This window comes from Ornithorhynchus anatinus, chromosome 10 (assembly GCF_004115215.2).
Source record: "Ornithorhynchus anatinus isolate Pmale09 chromosome 10, mOrnAna1.pri.v4, whole genome shotgun sequence".
Taxonomy (NCBI): Eukaryota; Metazoa; Chordata; class Mammalia; order Monotremata; family Ornithorhynchidae; genus Ornithorhynchus; species Ornithorhynchus anatinus.
Window position 1 is genome coordinate 58,534,184 of NC_041737.1, and position 13,791 is coordinate 58,547,974.

Consider the following 13,791-nt stretch of genomic DNA (forward strand, 5'->3'; position numbering starts at 1 on the left):
TGACCCTGTATCTCCCCCAGCGCTTAGAACAGCGCTCGGCACATAGTAAGCGCTTAACAAATACCAACATTATTATTTCCCCTCATCTAGAAGTGGGAAGAGAAGCAGAAGTGACTGCTGGACCCCCTTCCCCGGGCACATCGATAGTATTTGCCGGACCCCCGCCGTGGGCTGAATTCTGGAAAGCGGGGAAGGCCGAGCTCGGCCCAGGCCGACGAGGGACTGGAGATCCCGCCTCCCTGATCCTCCGTCCTGGTTTCGTTCATTCGATAGTATTTATTGAGCGCTTACTAGGTGCAGAGCACTGGACGAAGCGCTCGGAAGGGGGGGGTCCCATCTGGGTCGTTTTCCCCGCCTGCAGGGGTGAGGGAGGTGGGCTGGGGGCCTGCTCCTTCCCAGGGACCGGAGGGACGGAGTCTAGTGCTGGGGGGGAGGAGGGTAGTGCCAGTGGGGAGGAGACGTTAAGGGGGAGGGCCGGTGCCAGTCAGGAGGGCGGTGTCAGAAGGGGTGAGAGTCCCAGTGGGGAGGGCAGTGCCAGAAGCGGTGACGGTCCCAGGGGGGAGGGCAGTGCCAGAAGCGGTGACGGTCCCGGTGGGGAGGGCAGTGCCAGAAGAGGTGACGGTCCCGGTGGGGAGGGCAGTGCCAGAAGAAGTGTCGGTCCCATTGGGGAGGGCAATGCCAGTAGGGAGAAGGTCGTCCGGTGCCAAGGTGGCGCCTCGGGGCGGGCAGTGCATCCAGTGATGAGCGGTGTCCCGCGGGTACCCCTTCTCCGCCCGCAGCTGGCGATTGAGCCGCCAGTAGCTGCTGCCCTTGAAGAAGTAGATTCCGCCGTTCTTCCAGCTGACCGCCGCGGACAGCCCGGCCGGCGCCCCCGTGAACAGGCCCCTCATCGGCTTTGGGTAGCGGCTGAAATCATTCCAGGCCAACTCGTCCCACTGCCAGTAGCCGGAGCCCTGGGCCGGGACGGAGAAGTGGAGTGAGGCAGGCCCCGCTTCCCCGCACCTCGCTGCCCCGTCTCCTGGAACAACGATCTCCCTCACCACCCTCTGTCCGCTCCCCTTGAAGGACTCTGCTCTCCCCTTTCCGATGGGCTGGAGTAGCGGTGTGGCCTAGGGGCTAGAAGTCAGAAGGCCTGGAAAGTCACGGGCCTGGGAGTCAGAAGGACCCGGGTTCTAATCCCGCCTCTCTGCCACTCCTCTGCTGCGTGATCTTGGGCCAGTCACTTCCCTTCTCTGTGCCTCGGTTCCCTCATCTGTAAAATGGGGGTTAAGACTGAGCGCCCCGTGGGGAACAGGGATTGTGTCCAACTGGATTAGCTTGTATTCCCCCGACCCAGCGCTTAGAATAGTGCCTGGCTCAGAGTAAGCGCTTAACACATACCACAACGACCGTTTAAAGGGGAAGTCCAGTCCATGCAGCCCACGAAGCGGCACGGTCTACCGGAAAGAGCGGGGGCCCGGGTTCTAATCCCGACTCTAGAGCCTTGACTGCTGTGTGACTTTTGGCAAATCGCTTAGTTTCTTTGGGCCTCGGTTTCCTCATCTGTAAAGCAGGGATTAAATACCTGTTCTCCCTCCCACTTAGACTGCGAGTCCCTGTCCCGGTTGGGGCCGTGCCTGACCTGCAAATGTCATGTCTACCTGCAAATGCCATCTCTACCCCAGCGCTAGGAACATAAAGAGTGTTTAACAAACCCACTAGTATTATCATTAAACTCTATCCTCTCTCTAGGACTGATCCAGCTTCTGGCCCCTCGTGTCTTTACGTAATCCCCTTACCTTGAAGAGGAAGATCTTCTGGTTGAGGGGCCAGTACAGTGCAGCATCCAGGTTGGGCCCTACGTGGACCAGTCGCCGGGGGAACCCGGCTTCCAATTTGAAGCCAATGTAGACCCACACCTGGTCGCCTGTGGCAGGTGAGGGAGGGTCAGATGCCCCGTCCTTCCCTCTCCCACCCTCCTTTCCTCCTTTGAGAATCCCCCCTTCGTTTAAACTTTGCCTCTAAAGCTCTCCTTTAAGACTCCCCCCCCGCCCTCCCCCTTTAAGGCTCATTAGTGGAAATGAGTCTGGGAAATGAGTCTGAGCCTGGGCGGCAGAGGCCCTGGGTTCTAATTCTGGATCTGCCACTTGTCTGCTGTGTGATCTTGGGCGAGTCACTTAACTTCTCTGTGCCTCAGTCTCCCCATGTGTAAAACGGGGATTCGATACCTGTCCTCCCTCCCCCTTAGACGGTGAGCCCCAGGTGGGACAGGGACCGTGTCCAGCCTGATTGACTCGAAACTGCCCCGGCGCTTGGAACGGGGCTTGACACATAGTAAGCGCTCCACAAATACCATAATTATTATTAGCTTTGCCCGCCCCTTTAAGGCACTGAAACAGGTAGGAGAGCGATCCCGACCCTCTTCTCTAAGACCCCCTCGTCCTCTTTACCATCCTCTTCACTCCCTCCTTAATCCGCCGCTCTCCAAGACCTCCCCCTCACCTTCTCTTGCCCCTCTCCTTTAAGGCCAGCCCAGCTCTGCCTTAAAACGCCCCTCACCTTTGAAGAAGTAGATCCGGCCCGTGCGGGGGGAGTAGACGGCCGCGTCCAAGGATCCCGAAAGCCCGGGCCACAGGGTGGACACACGCCGCAAGGGACCGCGCCCCGAGTCTGTCACGGTCCACACGTAGTCGCCCTTGAAGGCGTAGGTCTTGAGATGGGGCCCTGGGGGGGAGAGAGAGGGAGAGGAAGAGAAGGACAGCCCTGACCGTCCCTCGATGGGAAGACCTGCCCTCAGTCTAACCTCTGTCCCTCCTGCTGCAGTAGTCCAGGTCTCAAGGGCGATGTTGACCGGGGGGGCGGGGGGGGCAGTCACCCCAGCGCCTGAAGATCATGGCAGCCCCCAGTCCCGAGCTCTTACCAAACAGAATGGCATCCAGCTCGCCCTTGCAGGGGTCGGGCACGGGGCTGGGCACCTTTGGAGATGGGGGCTCGATGGTTTCTAAGTCCAGCTCTTGTATCTCTTCCTCTTCTTTCCTCCGGCTCTTCTTCCCTAAAAGCAAGCCAGGTGGTCTGCCCGGCAGCCTTCCGAGCTGGCGTCCCATCCTGGGAGGCCGCGGGGAGAGCCCCTGGGGAGAGCCTGCAAGGCCGACCCTCCAGCAGGAGGCTCAAGTGAAGCTGGTGCTCATTGTGGCGTTTAAAAAGCACTTACTGTGGGCTAGGTGCTGTGCTAATCTCTGGGGTGGCCGCAGCCCCCGCTAAGAGGGAGTGGGTGGGGGAAAATCTCCCCTTATACAGAGGAGGACATTGGACGTTTAAAGAGGCAGTCGGTCAGTCAGTCAATCGTGTTTCCTGAGCGCTTACTGTGTGCAGAGCACTGTACTAAGCTCTTGGGAGAGTACAATAGAACAGTAAAGAGCCACATTTCCTGTCCACAATGAGCTTTCAGTCTAACAATAATAATAATAACAGTGGTTTTCTTAAGCGCTTATTAGAGGGAGAGGTTCGGTGACTTGGCCAGGTCAGTGGCCGAGCTGGGATTGGATCCGGGCTTCTGACACTGAATCCAACCTCTCCCCGGCCCCCTGGGACAGTAGGTCTCGTGAACTGCCACGTCCCCCCTCCCCTGACCCACTTTGGCAGGCTGGGGGTGAGTGCTCACCGTACAGGGCCTGGATGCCCGCCACATCATCAGGGTGCAGGCGGAAATCGGGCCGGTAGCCCAAGTAGACGGGTGCCATGAGGGCCTTGGGGAAGCGGGAGTGGCCCAGGCCGAGCGCGTGGCCCAGCTCGTGCGCCGCGATGATGCGGAGGTTGATCCCACGCGACGTCCCCTCGGTCCACATCTCGTCCTCGTCGAAGTGCACGCTGCCCGCCTCGGGGATGTCGGCATGGGCCAGCACTTTCCCTGCCGCCGCCATCAGGGGGTACCTGGGCTCAGGGATCCCCCCACACCCCACGACACTGCCCACCTCCCCAACCCCCACACCCTTTCAACTGGAACCTCATTACCCCAGTCCCTTGAAGTTCCCCCAGCCTTTTTTAATACGCGTTTACTGGGTACCAAGCACTGTACTAAGCGCTGGGGTAGATACAAGCTCATCAGGTTGGACGCAGCCTCTGTCCCACAGGGGGCTCGCTGTCTTAATCCCCTCTTTACAGATGAGGGAACTGAGGCCCAGAGAAGTTTAACGACTTGCCCAAGGTCCCAGAGCAAAGAAGTGGCGGCATTAGAACCCAGATCCTTTTGAGTCCCAGCCCAGGGCTCTATCACCCAGCCACGCTGCTTCTCGACAGATTCCTCATTGCCCGTAAGACTCCCGTCCCTTATTGTGCCCCCGATTTCTTTGCGGCTCATCTCTCTAAGAATCCCTCCTTCCTCTTTAGAACTCTCCACTCCTTTTATCTTCCCCACATTTCCATCGATCCTATCTCTTTAAGAGCCCCTCCTCCCCACTAAGAGCCCTCCCATTCCCTTTATTATCCCCCATATCTTTTGAACTAATCCCTTTAAGAACCCCTTCTTCCCATTAAGAACTTTCCATTCCCTTTATCGTCCCCCCATTTCCATCGACTCTAACCCTAGTCATTTATCACCCCACCATTTCCATTATTCCCCTCCCTTTCAGGGCCCCTCCTTCCCTTTAAGAACTCCCCGTTCCCTATAATATCCCCCCAAATCTTTTGATCCCATCACTTTAATACCCTCTCTTGTCTTCAGAGCTCTCCTTTCCCTTTATCGCTCCCCCATTTCCACTGATGCTAACCCCTCAACATCCCCACATTTGCATTGATTATTCCTTTAAGAGCCCTTCCTTCCTCTTAAGCCCTCTCCCCCACCCCTTGAAGAATCTCCTTGTGGTGGGGTGTGGGATGGGGAGGAGAGAAGGGGTGTTGAGCGGGTGGGCTCATACCGGGCCCGTCGAAGGCATGAGAGCAGCCGGCCACTCTGCGGCGGTGGAAGAAGAAGCGGATGTCGGCGTGACCAGCGTGAACCTCACGGAAGCTGAGCGGAGTCACCGCGGTCCAGTAGTCGAAGGCGGCGTGGAGAGCATCCCGGACCATCTGAGGCGGCAGGTCCGGGGTCAAGTTCAGGATCCGGAAGGTCAAGTTCCGCTTCCGCCAGCGACCTGAGGCAGGGAGTCGGCTAGTCAGTCGATCGTATTTATTGACTGCTTGCAGTACAGAGCACTGTACAAACAGCTTATTATTATTAATAATAATAATAATAAATAGTGTTTGTTAAGTGCTTACTATGTGCCAATCCAAGATACAAGTTTATCAGGTTGGACACGATCCCTGTCCCCTAAGGGGCTCACAGTCTTAATTCCCGTTTTACAGATGAGGTAACTAAGGCCCAGAGAAATAAAATGACTTGCCCGAGGTCACACAGCAGACAGGTGGTGGAGTCTGCATTAGAAGCCAGGTCCTTCTGACTCCCAGGTAGTGGTCTATCCACTAGGCCATGCTGCTTCTCAGAGCATGCTTAGGAGAGTACATAGAGCACGGGCCTGGGAGTGGGTTCTAATCCCGGCTCTGCCACTTGCCAGTTGTGTGACCTTGGGCAAGTGTCTTCACTTCTTTGGGCCTCAGTTACCTCTTCTGTAAAATGGGGATTGAGGCTGCGAGCCCCAGGTGGGACAGGGACTGTGTCCAACCTCGTTAGCTTGTGTCCACCCCAGCGCTTAGTTCAGTGCCTGGCCCATAGTAAATGAGCCCCATATGGGATGGGGACTGTATCCAACCTGAATGACTTGTATCTACTCTAGTACTTATAACAGTGCTTGGCACAGAGTAACCGCTTAACAAATACCATAATCATTAAGCGCTGAGTACAGTGGTCTGCACACAGTAAGCCCTTAATATGATCGAATGAATATTATTAACAAATACCACTATTTTATTATTACTATTATCATTAATAACAATAAACATACCCACTCCCCGTCCACAACAAATTTTACAGTCTAGAGGACCGGAGGCTAGAGAGTGTGCAGGGTGTGGAGGGATGTCACCCCAGGAAGGGTCTGGGGACCCAGAGAGTCCCGTCCTGCTACTCTTTGGTCTGAGCAATAACCAGCCCTTGCAAATAACTCAGTTGCCTCTCAGCCCGGCCCTACTCTCTTCCTGCTCATCGCTGCTCTTCAGGGCTAAGAGGCCCCACACCAAAGCACTTATGCCCAAATCTGTAAATGTGCTTATTTCAATTAATGTCCATCTCCCCCTCTAGACTGTAAGCTCAATGTGGGCAGAGAATGTGTCTGTTAATGATAATAATGATAGTATTTGTTAAGCGCTTACTCTGTGCCAGGCACTGTACTAAGCTCTGGGGTGGATACAAGCAAATTGAGTTGGACACAGTCCCTGCCCCTGGGGGACTCACAGTCTCAATCCCTCTGCCTCTGCTCCCTCCCCCTTCCCCTTCCCCCCTTCCCCTCCCCTCAGCTAAGCTCCCTTTCCCTCTGCTCCTCCCCCTCTCCCTTCCCTTCCCCTCAGCACTGTGCTCATTTGTCTATATTTTTATTACCCTGTTTATTTTGTTCATGAGGTGTCCATCCCCTTGATTCTATTTGTCATGATTATGTTGTCTTGTTTTTGTCCGTCTGTCTCCCCCGATTAGACTGGGAGCCCGTCATTGGGCAGGGATTGTCTCTATCTGTTGCCGAACTGTAGATTCCAAGTGCTTAGTACAGTGCTCTGCACATAGTAAGCGCTCAATAAAAACTATTGAATGAATGAATGAACCCCCAATTTACAGATGGGGTAACTGAGCCCCAGAGGAGTGAAGTGACTTGCCCAAGGACACACAACAGACAAGTGGGGGAGTCAGGGTTAGAACCCTTCTGATTCCCAGGCCCGTGCTCGATCCACTAGGCCATACTGCTTTTTTATTCGGTCATGAACAGACACATGCCCTGCCCACAACGAGCTTATAGTCTGGATTTATTACAGTGCTCTGCACACCCTAAGCGCTCAATAAATATGATTGACTAAGGGCTCCCAGCCCGCCCTGTTCTATCCCCTCATCTCTGTTCTTCAGGGCTAAAAGGCAAAGACCAACCGCCCCTACTTTGGGGGGAGGGATCCTGGCCCCCACCCCCCAATCCTGACCCCCACCTCACCCAGCAGCAGGTACTTGAGGATCTTCTGATTGAAGGGGTCCTGGAGGCCACAGCGAGGTTGCGCCATCCTCGTCTTCGTCTCCCTGTCCAGCCATCCTGTGACCGGCAGCTCTGACGCCTCCTGGAAGGACCTGGTGGGGGACAGGGGTGGGCGGAGGGTGGGATCTGTCCGTACCGGCATCCCCTAACTGCTGTCCCAGCCTCACCCACCTTCCTCTCCCTGGGGACGACGAGCACGGCAGCTCCCCTTCCTGGTCCCTTCAGGCCTATCCCCTGACCCCGCTTTCTTTTTTCGTTCTTTCAATCGTATTTATTGAATGTTTACTGTGTGCAGAGCTCTGTACTAAGCTCTTGGGAGAAGACAATACAACAATATTCATTCGTTCATTCAATCATATTTATTAAGTGCTTACTGTGTGCAGAGCACTGTACTAAGTGCTGGGGAAAGTAAAATACAGCAATAGAGAGTGACAATCCCTGCCCACAGTGAGAACACAGTCTAGAGGTGGGGGAAACTGACATCAATACAAATAAACAGACATTAATATCAATAAAATGACTGATAGATACCTGAGTGCTGTGGGACAGGGAAGGGGGGATGAACAAAGGGAGCAAGTTGAGGCGACGCAGAAGGGAGTGGGAGATGAGGAAAAGAGAAAAACAAAACAAAAACTAAAAAGCAAAAAAGGGAAAACAATAAACAGATACATTCCCTGCCCAAAGCGAGCTTACAGTCTATGGAGGGGGAGGCTCAATTTTCTCTGCTGTCATAACAATAATAATAATAACTGTGGTGTTGTATAAGCGCTTACTAGGTGCCAGGCACTGTTGTAAGCACTGGGGTGGATATATGATAATCAGGTTGGACATAGTCCCTGTCCCACATAGAGCTCACAATCTTAATCCCCTTGATTATTGTATCAACCTCCTTGCTGACCTCCCTGCCTCCTGTCTCTCCTCACTCCAGTCCATACTCCATTCTGCTGCCCGAATCATTTTCCTTCAAAAACGTTCAGACCATGTTTCCCCACTCCTCTAGAAACTCCAGTGGTTGTCTGTCCATCTCCGTGTCAAACAAAAACTCCTCACCGTTGGCTTTAAAGCACTAAATCACCTTGCCTTCTCCTACCTCACCTCGCTACTCTCCTACTTCATCCCTGCCCGCACACTCTGTTCCTCTAATTCTGACCTTCCCCCTTTACCTCAATCTCGTCTATCTCACTGCCGACCTCTCGCCCACATCCTACCTCTGGCCTGGAACGCCCTCCTTCCTCATATCAGATAAATAATTGCTCTTCCACACTTCAAAACCTCCTTCATCTCCTCCAAGAAGCCTTCCCTGATTAAGCCCTGCTCTCCTCTTCTCCCACTCCCTCCTGCGCCTCTCTTACTTGCTCCTTCATTCATCCTCCCTCCCATCTCCACAGCACATAAGCAGCACATATGTTGCTGGAGAAGCGGCGTGGCTCAGTGGAAAGAGCACGGGCTTAGGAGTCAGGAGTCACGGGTTCTAATTCCGGCTCCGCCACTTGTCAGCTGTGTGACTTTGGGCAAGTCACTCAACTTCTCGGTGACTCAGTGACCTCATCTGTAAAATGAGGATGAAGACTGTGAGCCCCACGTGGGACAACTTGATTACCCTGTATCTACTCCAGTGCTTAGAACAGTGCTTGGCACATAGTAAGTGCTTGACAAATACCCAAATTATTATTATTATAATATGTATATATCTGTAATTTATTTAGCCGTTTATTTATATTCATATCTGTCTTTCCCTCTAAATTGTGAGCTAAATGTGGGCAGGAATGTGTCTGCTGTTATACTGTACTCCCCCAAGCACTTAGTACAGTGCTTTGCACATAGAAAGTGCTCAATAAATGTGACAGAATGAATGAAAGAATGAATTTTGCAGATGAGGAACCGAGGCACAGAGAAATGACTTGACCAAGGTCCCTCAGCAGATAAGTAGTGGAGCCGGGATTAGAACCCAGGTCCTTCTGACTCCCAGGCCTGTGCTCTGTCAATAGGCTGCTCCGGGTGCGGACGCCACCCCCTTTGTCCATCCCAGGGCCCGCCCTCTGGTCTCCCTCCCGTCACCGGCCCCCCTCACCTCAAGGCCTCAGCCATTTCAGCCTCTCCGAACTGGCCATCCGTTTCCTCCAGGGGCGGCTGAAGGTATCCGTACTGTATCAGATAGTCCTGCGGGAAGGGGGCCCGTCAGGGGGCACGGCCGCAGGGGCAGTGGAGGGGCAGGGGAAGCTCACGTGGCAGCCAGTAGCCCCCAGCCCAAGCCGGGCGCTGCCCCCGGTGCCCAGCTACTCACCACCGCTTCATCTTGCCCGGTGGTTGAGACCCACAGTGCCAGGAAGCATGCGAGCCCCAGAGAGCAGCGCCAGTCCATTGTGGTGCTCGAGAACGGTTGGCACAGGCTGGCAGGCCCGGCCCCTGAGGAGCAGAGGCCTCTGGGAGTGGGAACGTCTGGGAACAGGGACCTCGGGGAGCGGAGCCGCTAGGAATGGGGGGCTCCTGGGGAGAGGGGGCTGCTGAGAGCAGGGGCCCCTGGGAGCAGAGGCCCGAGGGGAGCCGGGGACCCCTCGGACCGGGGGGAGGGGTCTTCCGGGAACACAGGCCCCTGGGGAGCGGGGGCCGCAGAGAGTGGGAGCCCCTGAGGGGTGGGGACCCCTGGGATGGGGGCCGCTGGGAGTTGGGGGGCCCCGGGGAGGGGGGACCCCCAGGGTGGGGGGTTGCTGGGAGCAGGGGCTACTGTGAACACAGGCCACTGGGGAGCGGGGGCCGCCGGGAGTGAGAATCCCTGGGGAGTGGGGATCCCCGGGGAGGGGGGGGCCTGCTGGGGAGGGAAGCTGCTGGGAGTGGGAGCCCCTGGAGAGCAAAGCCCCTCGGGTGGATGGGGTGTTGGGAGCTCAAGGCCCTTGGAATGGGGGCTACTGGGTCCTACCCTTGAGACGGCCGGTCCGGCAGTCGGTTCCCTGGTCGGTCAGGGCCTCTGGCTCGGGATTTATAAATATGTGGTGTTGGGGGGGGGGGGGGGGTTGGCAGGGTGTGTGTGTGTGTGTGTGTGTGTCTGTGTCTGTGTGACTCAGCCATGGGGATGGTGCAACCCTGGAGTTAACCTTTTGCCCGCCAAACTGGGGCCAAGCCCCCAGCTCCTGAGAGGAGGGGAGACAGAGAAGAGCGGGCTATCTCTGTTCCTCTGCTGGCCTGGCCCTGCCCAGCCTTCCCCCCTTTTGCCCCCCAGATCACAAGAGGAATCTCCAGAGTGAGCGTAATAATGACATTTTTATTTTTCCAGTGATTATTATGTGTCAAGCCCTGTTCTGAACATTGATGCGCCTACAAGATAATGTGATCAGACACAGTCCCTGTCTCCCACAGGGCTGGCAGTCCAAGGGGGAGCAACAGCACAGATGAGGGGAACTAAGGTCCAGAGAAGTGAGGTGACTTCAGTCAATCAGTTGTGTTTATTGAGCGCTTACCGAGTGCAGAGCATTGTACTAAGTGCTTAGGAGAGTACAAGACAGCAGAGTTGGTAGACACATTCCCTCACCACAATGAGCTCAGAGTCCAGAGAGGGCAACAGACATATTAATAAAAATGACAGATGTGGACAGAAGTGTATATGTACAAAAATGTTGTGACTTGCCTGAAGTCACCCAGCAAGTCAGGGGCAGGGCTCGGTCTAGAAGCCACTTGTCTGCTGGATGACCTTGGGCAAGTCATTTAAACTTCTCGGTGCCTCAGTTACATCGTCGGTAAAATGGGGATCAAGACTGCGAGCTTCACATGGGACGTGGACTGCGTCCGACCCGATTAGCTCGAATCTACCCCAGAGTTTAGAACAGCGCTTAGCAGGTAGTAACCACTTTACAAATGTCATTAAGAAGCCCGCTAAAAATCCCCCAGGATTCCTGTGGCCTTTCTGCTAGGACACACAGGCTGGCTCCCGAGGGGAAGTTGACCTGGCTGTTTGCCTTGTTTCCTGGCCGGGGGCTGAGTTGTGGGGAACAGGAAGAGAGGGAGGTCTCACATTGACCTCATCCACCAGAGGCGTGATGGCTTCCAAGGAGCCCATCTACCTCTCACTCAACCGATGGCATCTACTGAGCGCTTGCTGTGTGCACAGCACTGTACTAAGCGCTTGGGAGAGTACACGAGAACAGAGTTGGTAGACCCGTTCCCTTCCCACACGAGTTAACAGTCCAGAGCGGGGACACGGACATTGATAGAGATAAATCGATTACGGATATGGACTATGTGCTGGGGGGCTGAGGGAGGGGGTGAATAAAGAGTGTGAATCAAAGTGCAGACCCTCCCTCAAAGTCTGATCCCTGATTCTCAATCCTTGGCCCCTGAATCCTGACTCCAGACCCCAATCCTGGACCTCTGGTTTCCAGCCTCCACCCCCAATTTCTGGAACCGGACAAAAACTGCACTGGGAGGAGCCCATCAGGGGGTGGACTGGGGAATCCCGAGATTGGGGAGGTCTCCATGCCTGATTCACCACTGCCTCACCCTCACCACTTGGACCTCAGACTGGCACCAAGTCACCCCTCCATCCTGCGGGAGGGAGTCCCCTCTTCCCCGGGCTCGAAGGAGCCAGCACGAGACGGGGAGGGCAGACCCGGGGGTGTACCCCCAGAACCCACATCCCCTTGTCCTGCTTCCTCTCCTGCCTCTGGGCTAGCGGCGGTGAGTGCCACCAGCTTGGGAAGGGCGGAGGGGACAGGGTGGAGCTTGGCCCTGTCCTGCCTTGCCCAGCCCCTTTTCTGAGGAACAGGGAGGCAACTCTCCCCACGTCCCATCCTGGACTTCCCCTGTCGGGAAGCCAACGGTCCAGGCTGAGAGCCACGGGCCCGGCTGGGACCAGGACACAGAGAGATGGAGGAACGGTCCCCCTCTGGACCGCAAGCTCGTTGTGGGCAGGGAATGTGTCTATTGTTACATTGGACTCTCCAAAGTGCTTAGTACAGTGCTCTATCCACAGTAAGTGCTCAATATATACAATTGACTGGACTGACTGACCTCCCCCAGGCCTTCACCCTGCCAAGGGCTTGTGGCTTCAGCCTCTTGCCTCTATAGACCAAACATCATTCATTCATTCATTCAATAGTTTTTATTGAGCGCTTACTATGTGCAGAGCACTGTACTAAGCGCTTGGAATGTACAAATCGGCAACAGATAGAGACAGTCCCTGCCCATTGACGGGCTTACAGTCTAATCAGGGGAGACAGACAAAAACAATCGCTCTGGACCATAAGCTCACTGTGGCCAGGGAACGTATCTACCAACTCCGTTTTATTGTACTCTCCCAAACACTTACTACAGTGTTCTACACACAGTAGGCATTCGATAAATACCACTGTTTGACTGATTGCTTCTACTGCCCAGATTTTTCTTCATATCCTCCGGTATACGCCTCCCCGCTCCTCAAAACCCTTCAGTGGTTGCTCAATTCCTCTCCCAACAAGCAGAGCTCCTGACCATCAGCTCAAAGGCCCTCCATCAGCTCTCGCCCCGTTACCTATCCACTCTCTTCTCACTTCACCCCAGCTTGCACCCTTCGTTCTTCTCAAGCCAACCCCATTCGCTGTGCTTTGCTCTCATCGCTCCCACAATAAACTAATATGCCTACCAATGTCTGGAGCTCCGTCCCACTTCCCATCCAAAAGACCACTGCTCTTCCCACCTTCAGAGGCCTTCTCCTGTAGGAAGCTTAAGTACTTGGGCGCTCAAACACCTCCCACCCTGTTGCATGTACAGAGCTAACAGTCATGTTTATCGAGGGCTTACTGTGTGCAGAGCACTGTACCAAGTGCTTATCTTTTTACTCTTATCTATTACTTCCTCCTCTCTGTAATTTATTCCAGTGTCTGTTTCCCCTGCTTGACAGCAAGATCCTTGAACATGGTCTTGTGGAAAGATCATGGGCCTGGGAATCACAAAGTCTTGGGTTCTAATACCTCCTCTGTCATTTTTCTGCTGTGGGACTTTGGATGTCACTTCACTTCTCTGTGTCTCAGGTATCTCATCTGTAAAATGGGGAAAAGTCTGTAAAAGACTGTGAGCCTGATGTGGGACAGGCAATGTGTCCAACCTGATTTGCTTGTATTCGCCTGTAGTGCTTAATACAGTGCCTGGCATATAGTAAGCACTTAACAAATACCACAATTATCAGCGGTAAAATTGGGATTAAGACTATGAGCTTCATGTGGGACAGGGCCACTGTCCAACCTGATAAGCCTGTATCTACCCCAGTGCTTAGTACAGTGCATGGCACATAGTAAGCACTTAACAAATACCATAATAATAATAAAAATAGGCATCATGTCTACCACCTCTATTGTTCTCTCCCCTACTGCATGGCTTAGTGGATAAAGCAAGGACCTGGGTTCTAATCCTGGATCTGCCACTTGCCTGCTGTGACATTGGGCAAGTCACTTAACTTCTCTGTGCCTGTTTTAACTGCAAAACGGGGGCTCAATACCTGTTCTCTCTCCTAGACTGTGAGCCCCCTGTGGGGAAGGGGCTGTATTTCGGCTTCATTTGTATCTACCCCAGCGCTCAGAAGAGTGCTTGACACGTAGTAAGTGCTTAAATAGCTTATTAAAAAAAAATTGATCGGTCAGTGCGCATATACTCTGACCGATTGACCCATTCCCCAGGCAAGACTCCA

At 54.4% G+C, this 13,791-nt stretch overlaps 1 protein-coding gene across 1 annotated transcript; it reads right to left on the reverse strand.

Moving 5' to 3' along the window:
* Positions 1-256: 256 nt before the first annotated feature.
* On the reverse strand, positions 257-10,105 carry MMP19 (matrix metallopeptidase 19). The gene is made up of 10 exons (XM_029072768.1): positions 10,057-10,105; positions 9,424-9,545; positions 9,211-9,299; positions 7,101-7,231; positions 4,893-5,108; positions 3,641-3,886; positions 2,900-3,031; positions 2,539-2,703; positions 1,779-1,906; positions 257-953 (listed from the first exon to the last, which is right to left on the reverse strand). The coding sequence occupies exons 2-10, from the start codon at positions 9,499-9,501 to the stop codon at positions 462-464; spliced, it is 1,677 nt and encodes a 558-aa protein (XP_028928601.1). The 5' UTR covers positions 9,502-9,545; positions 10,057-10,105; the 3' UTR covers positions 257-461.
* Positions 10,106-13,791: the final 3,686 nt, after the last annotated feature.

Coding starts and splice junctions, on each gene's coding strand:
- MMP19 (XM_029072768.1), bottom strand. CDS start 9,501: ATGGACTGGCGCTGCTCTCTGGGGCTCGCATGCTTCCTGGCACTGTGG. Junction 9,300..9,423: donor CCGGGCAAGATGAAGCGGTG/GTGAGTAGCTGG, acceptor CCCTTCCCGCAG/GACTATCTGATACAGTACGG. Junction 954..1,778: donor AGAAGATCTTCCTCTTCAAG/GTAAGGGGATTA, acceptor GTCCCGGCCCAG/GGCTCCGGCTACTGGCAGTG.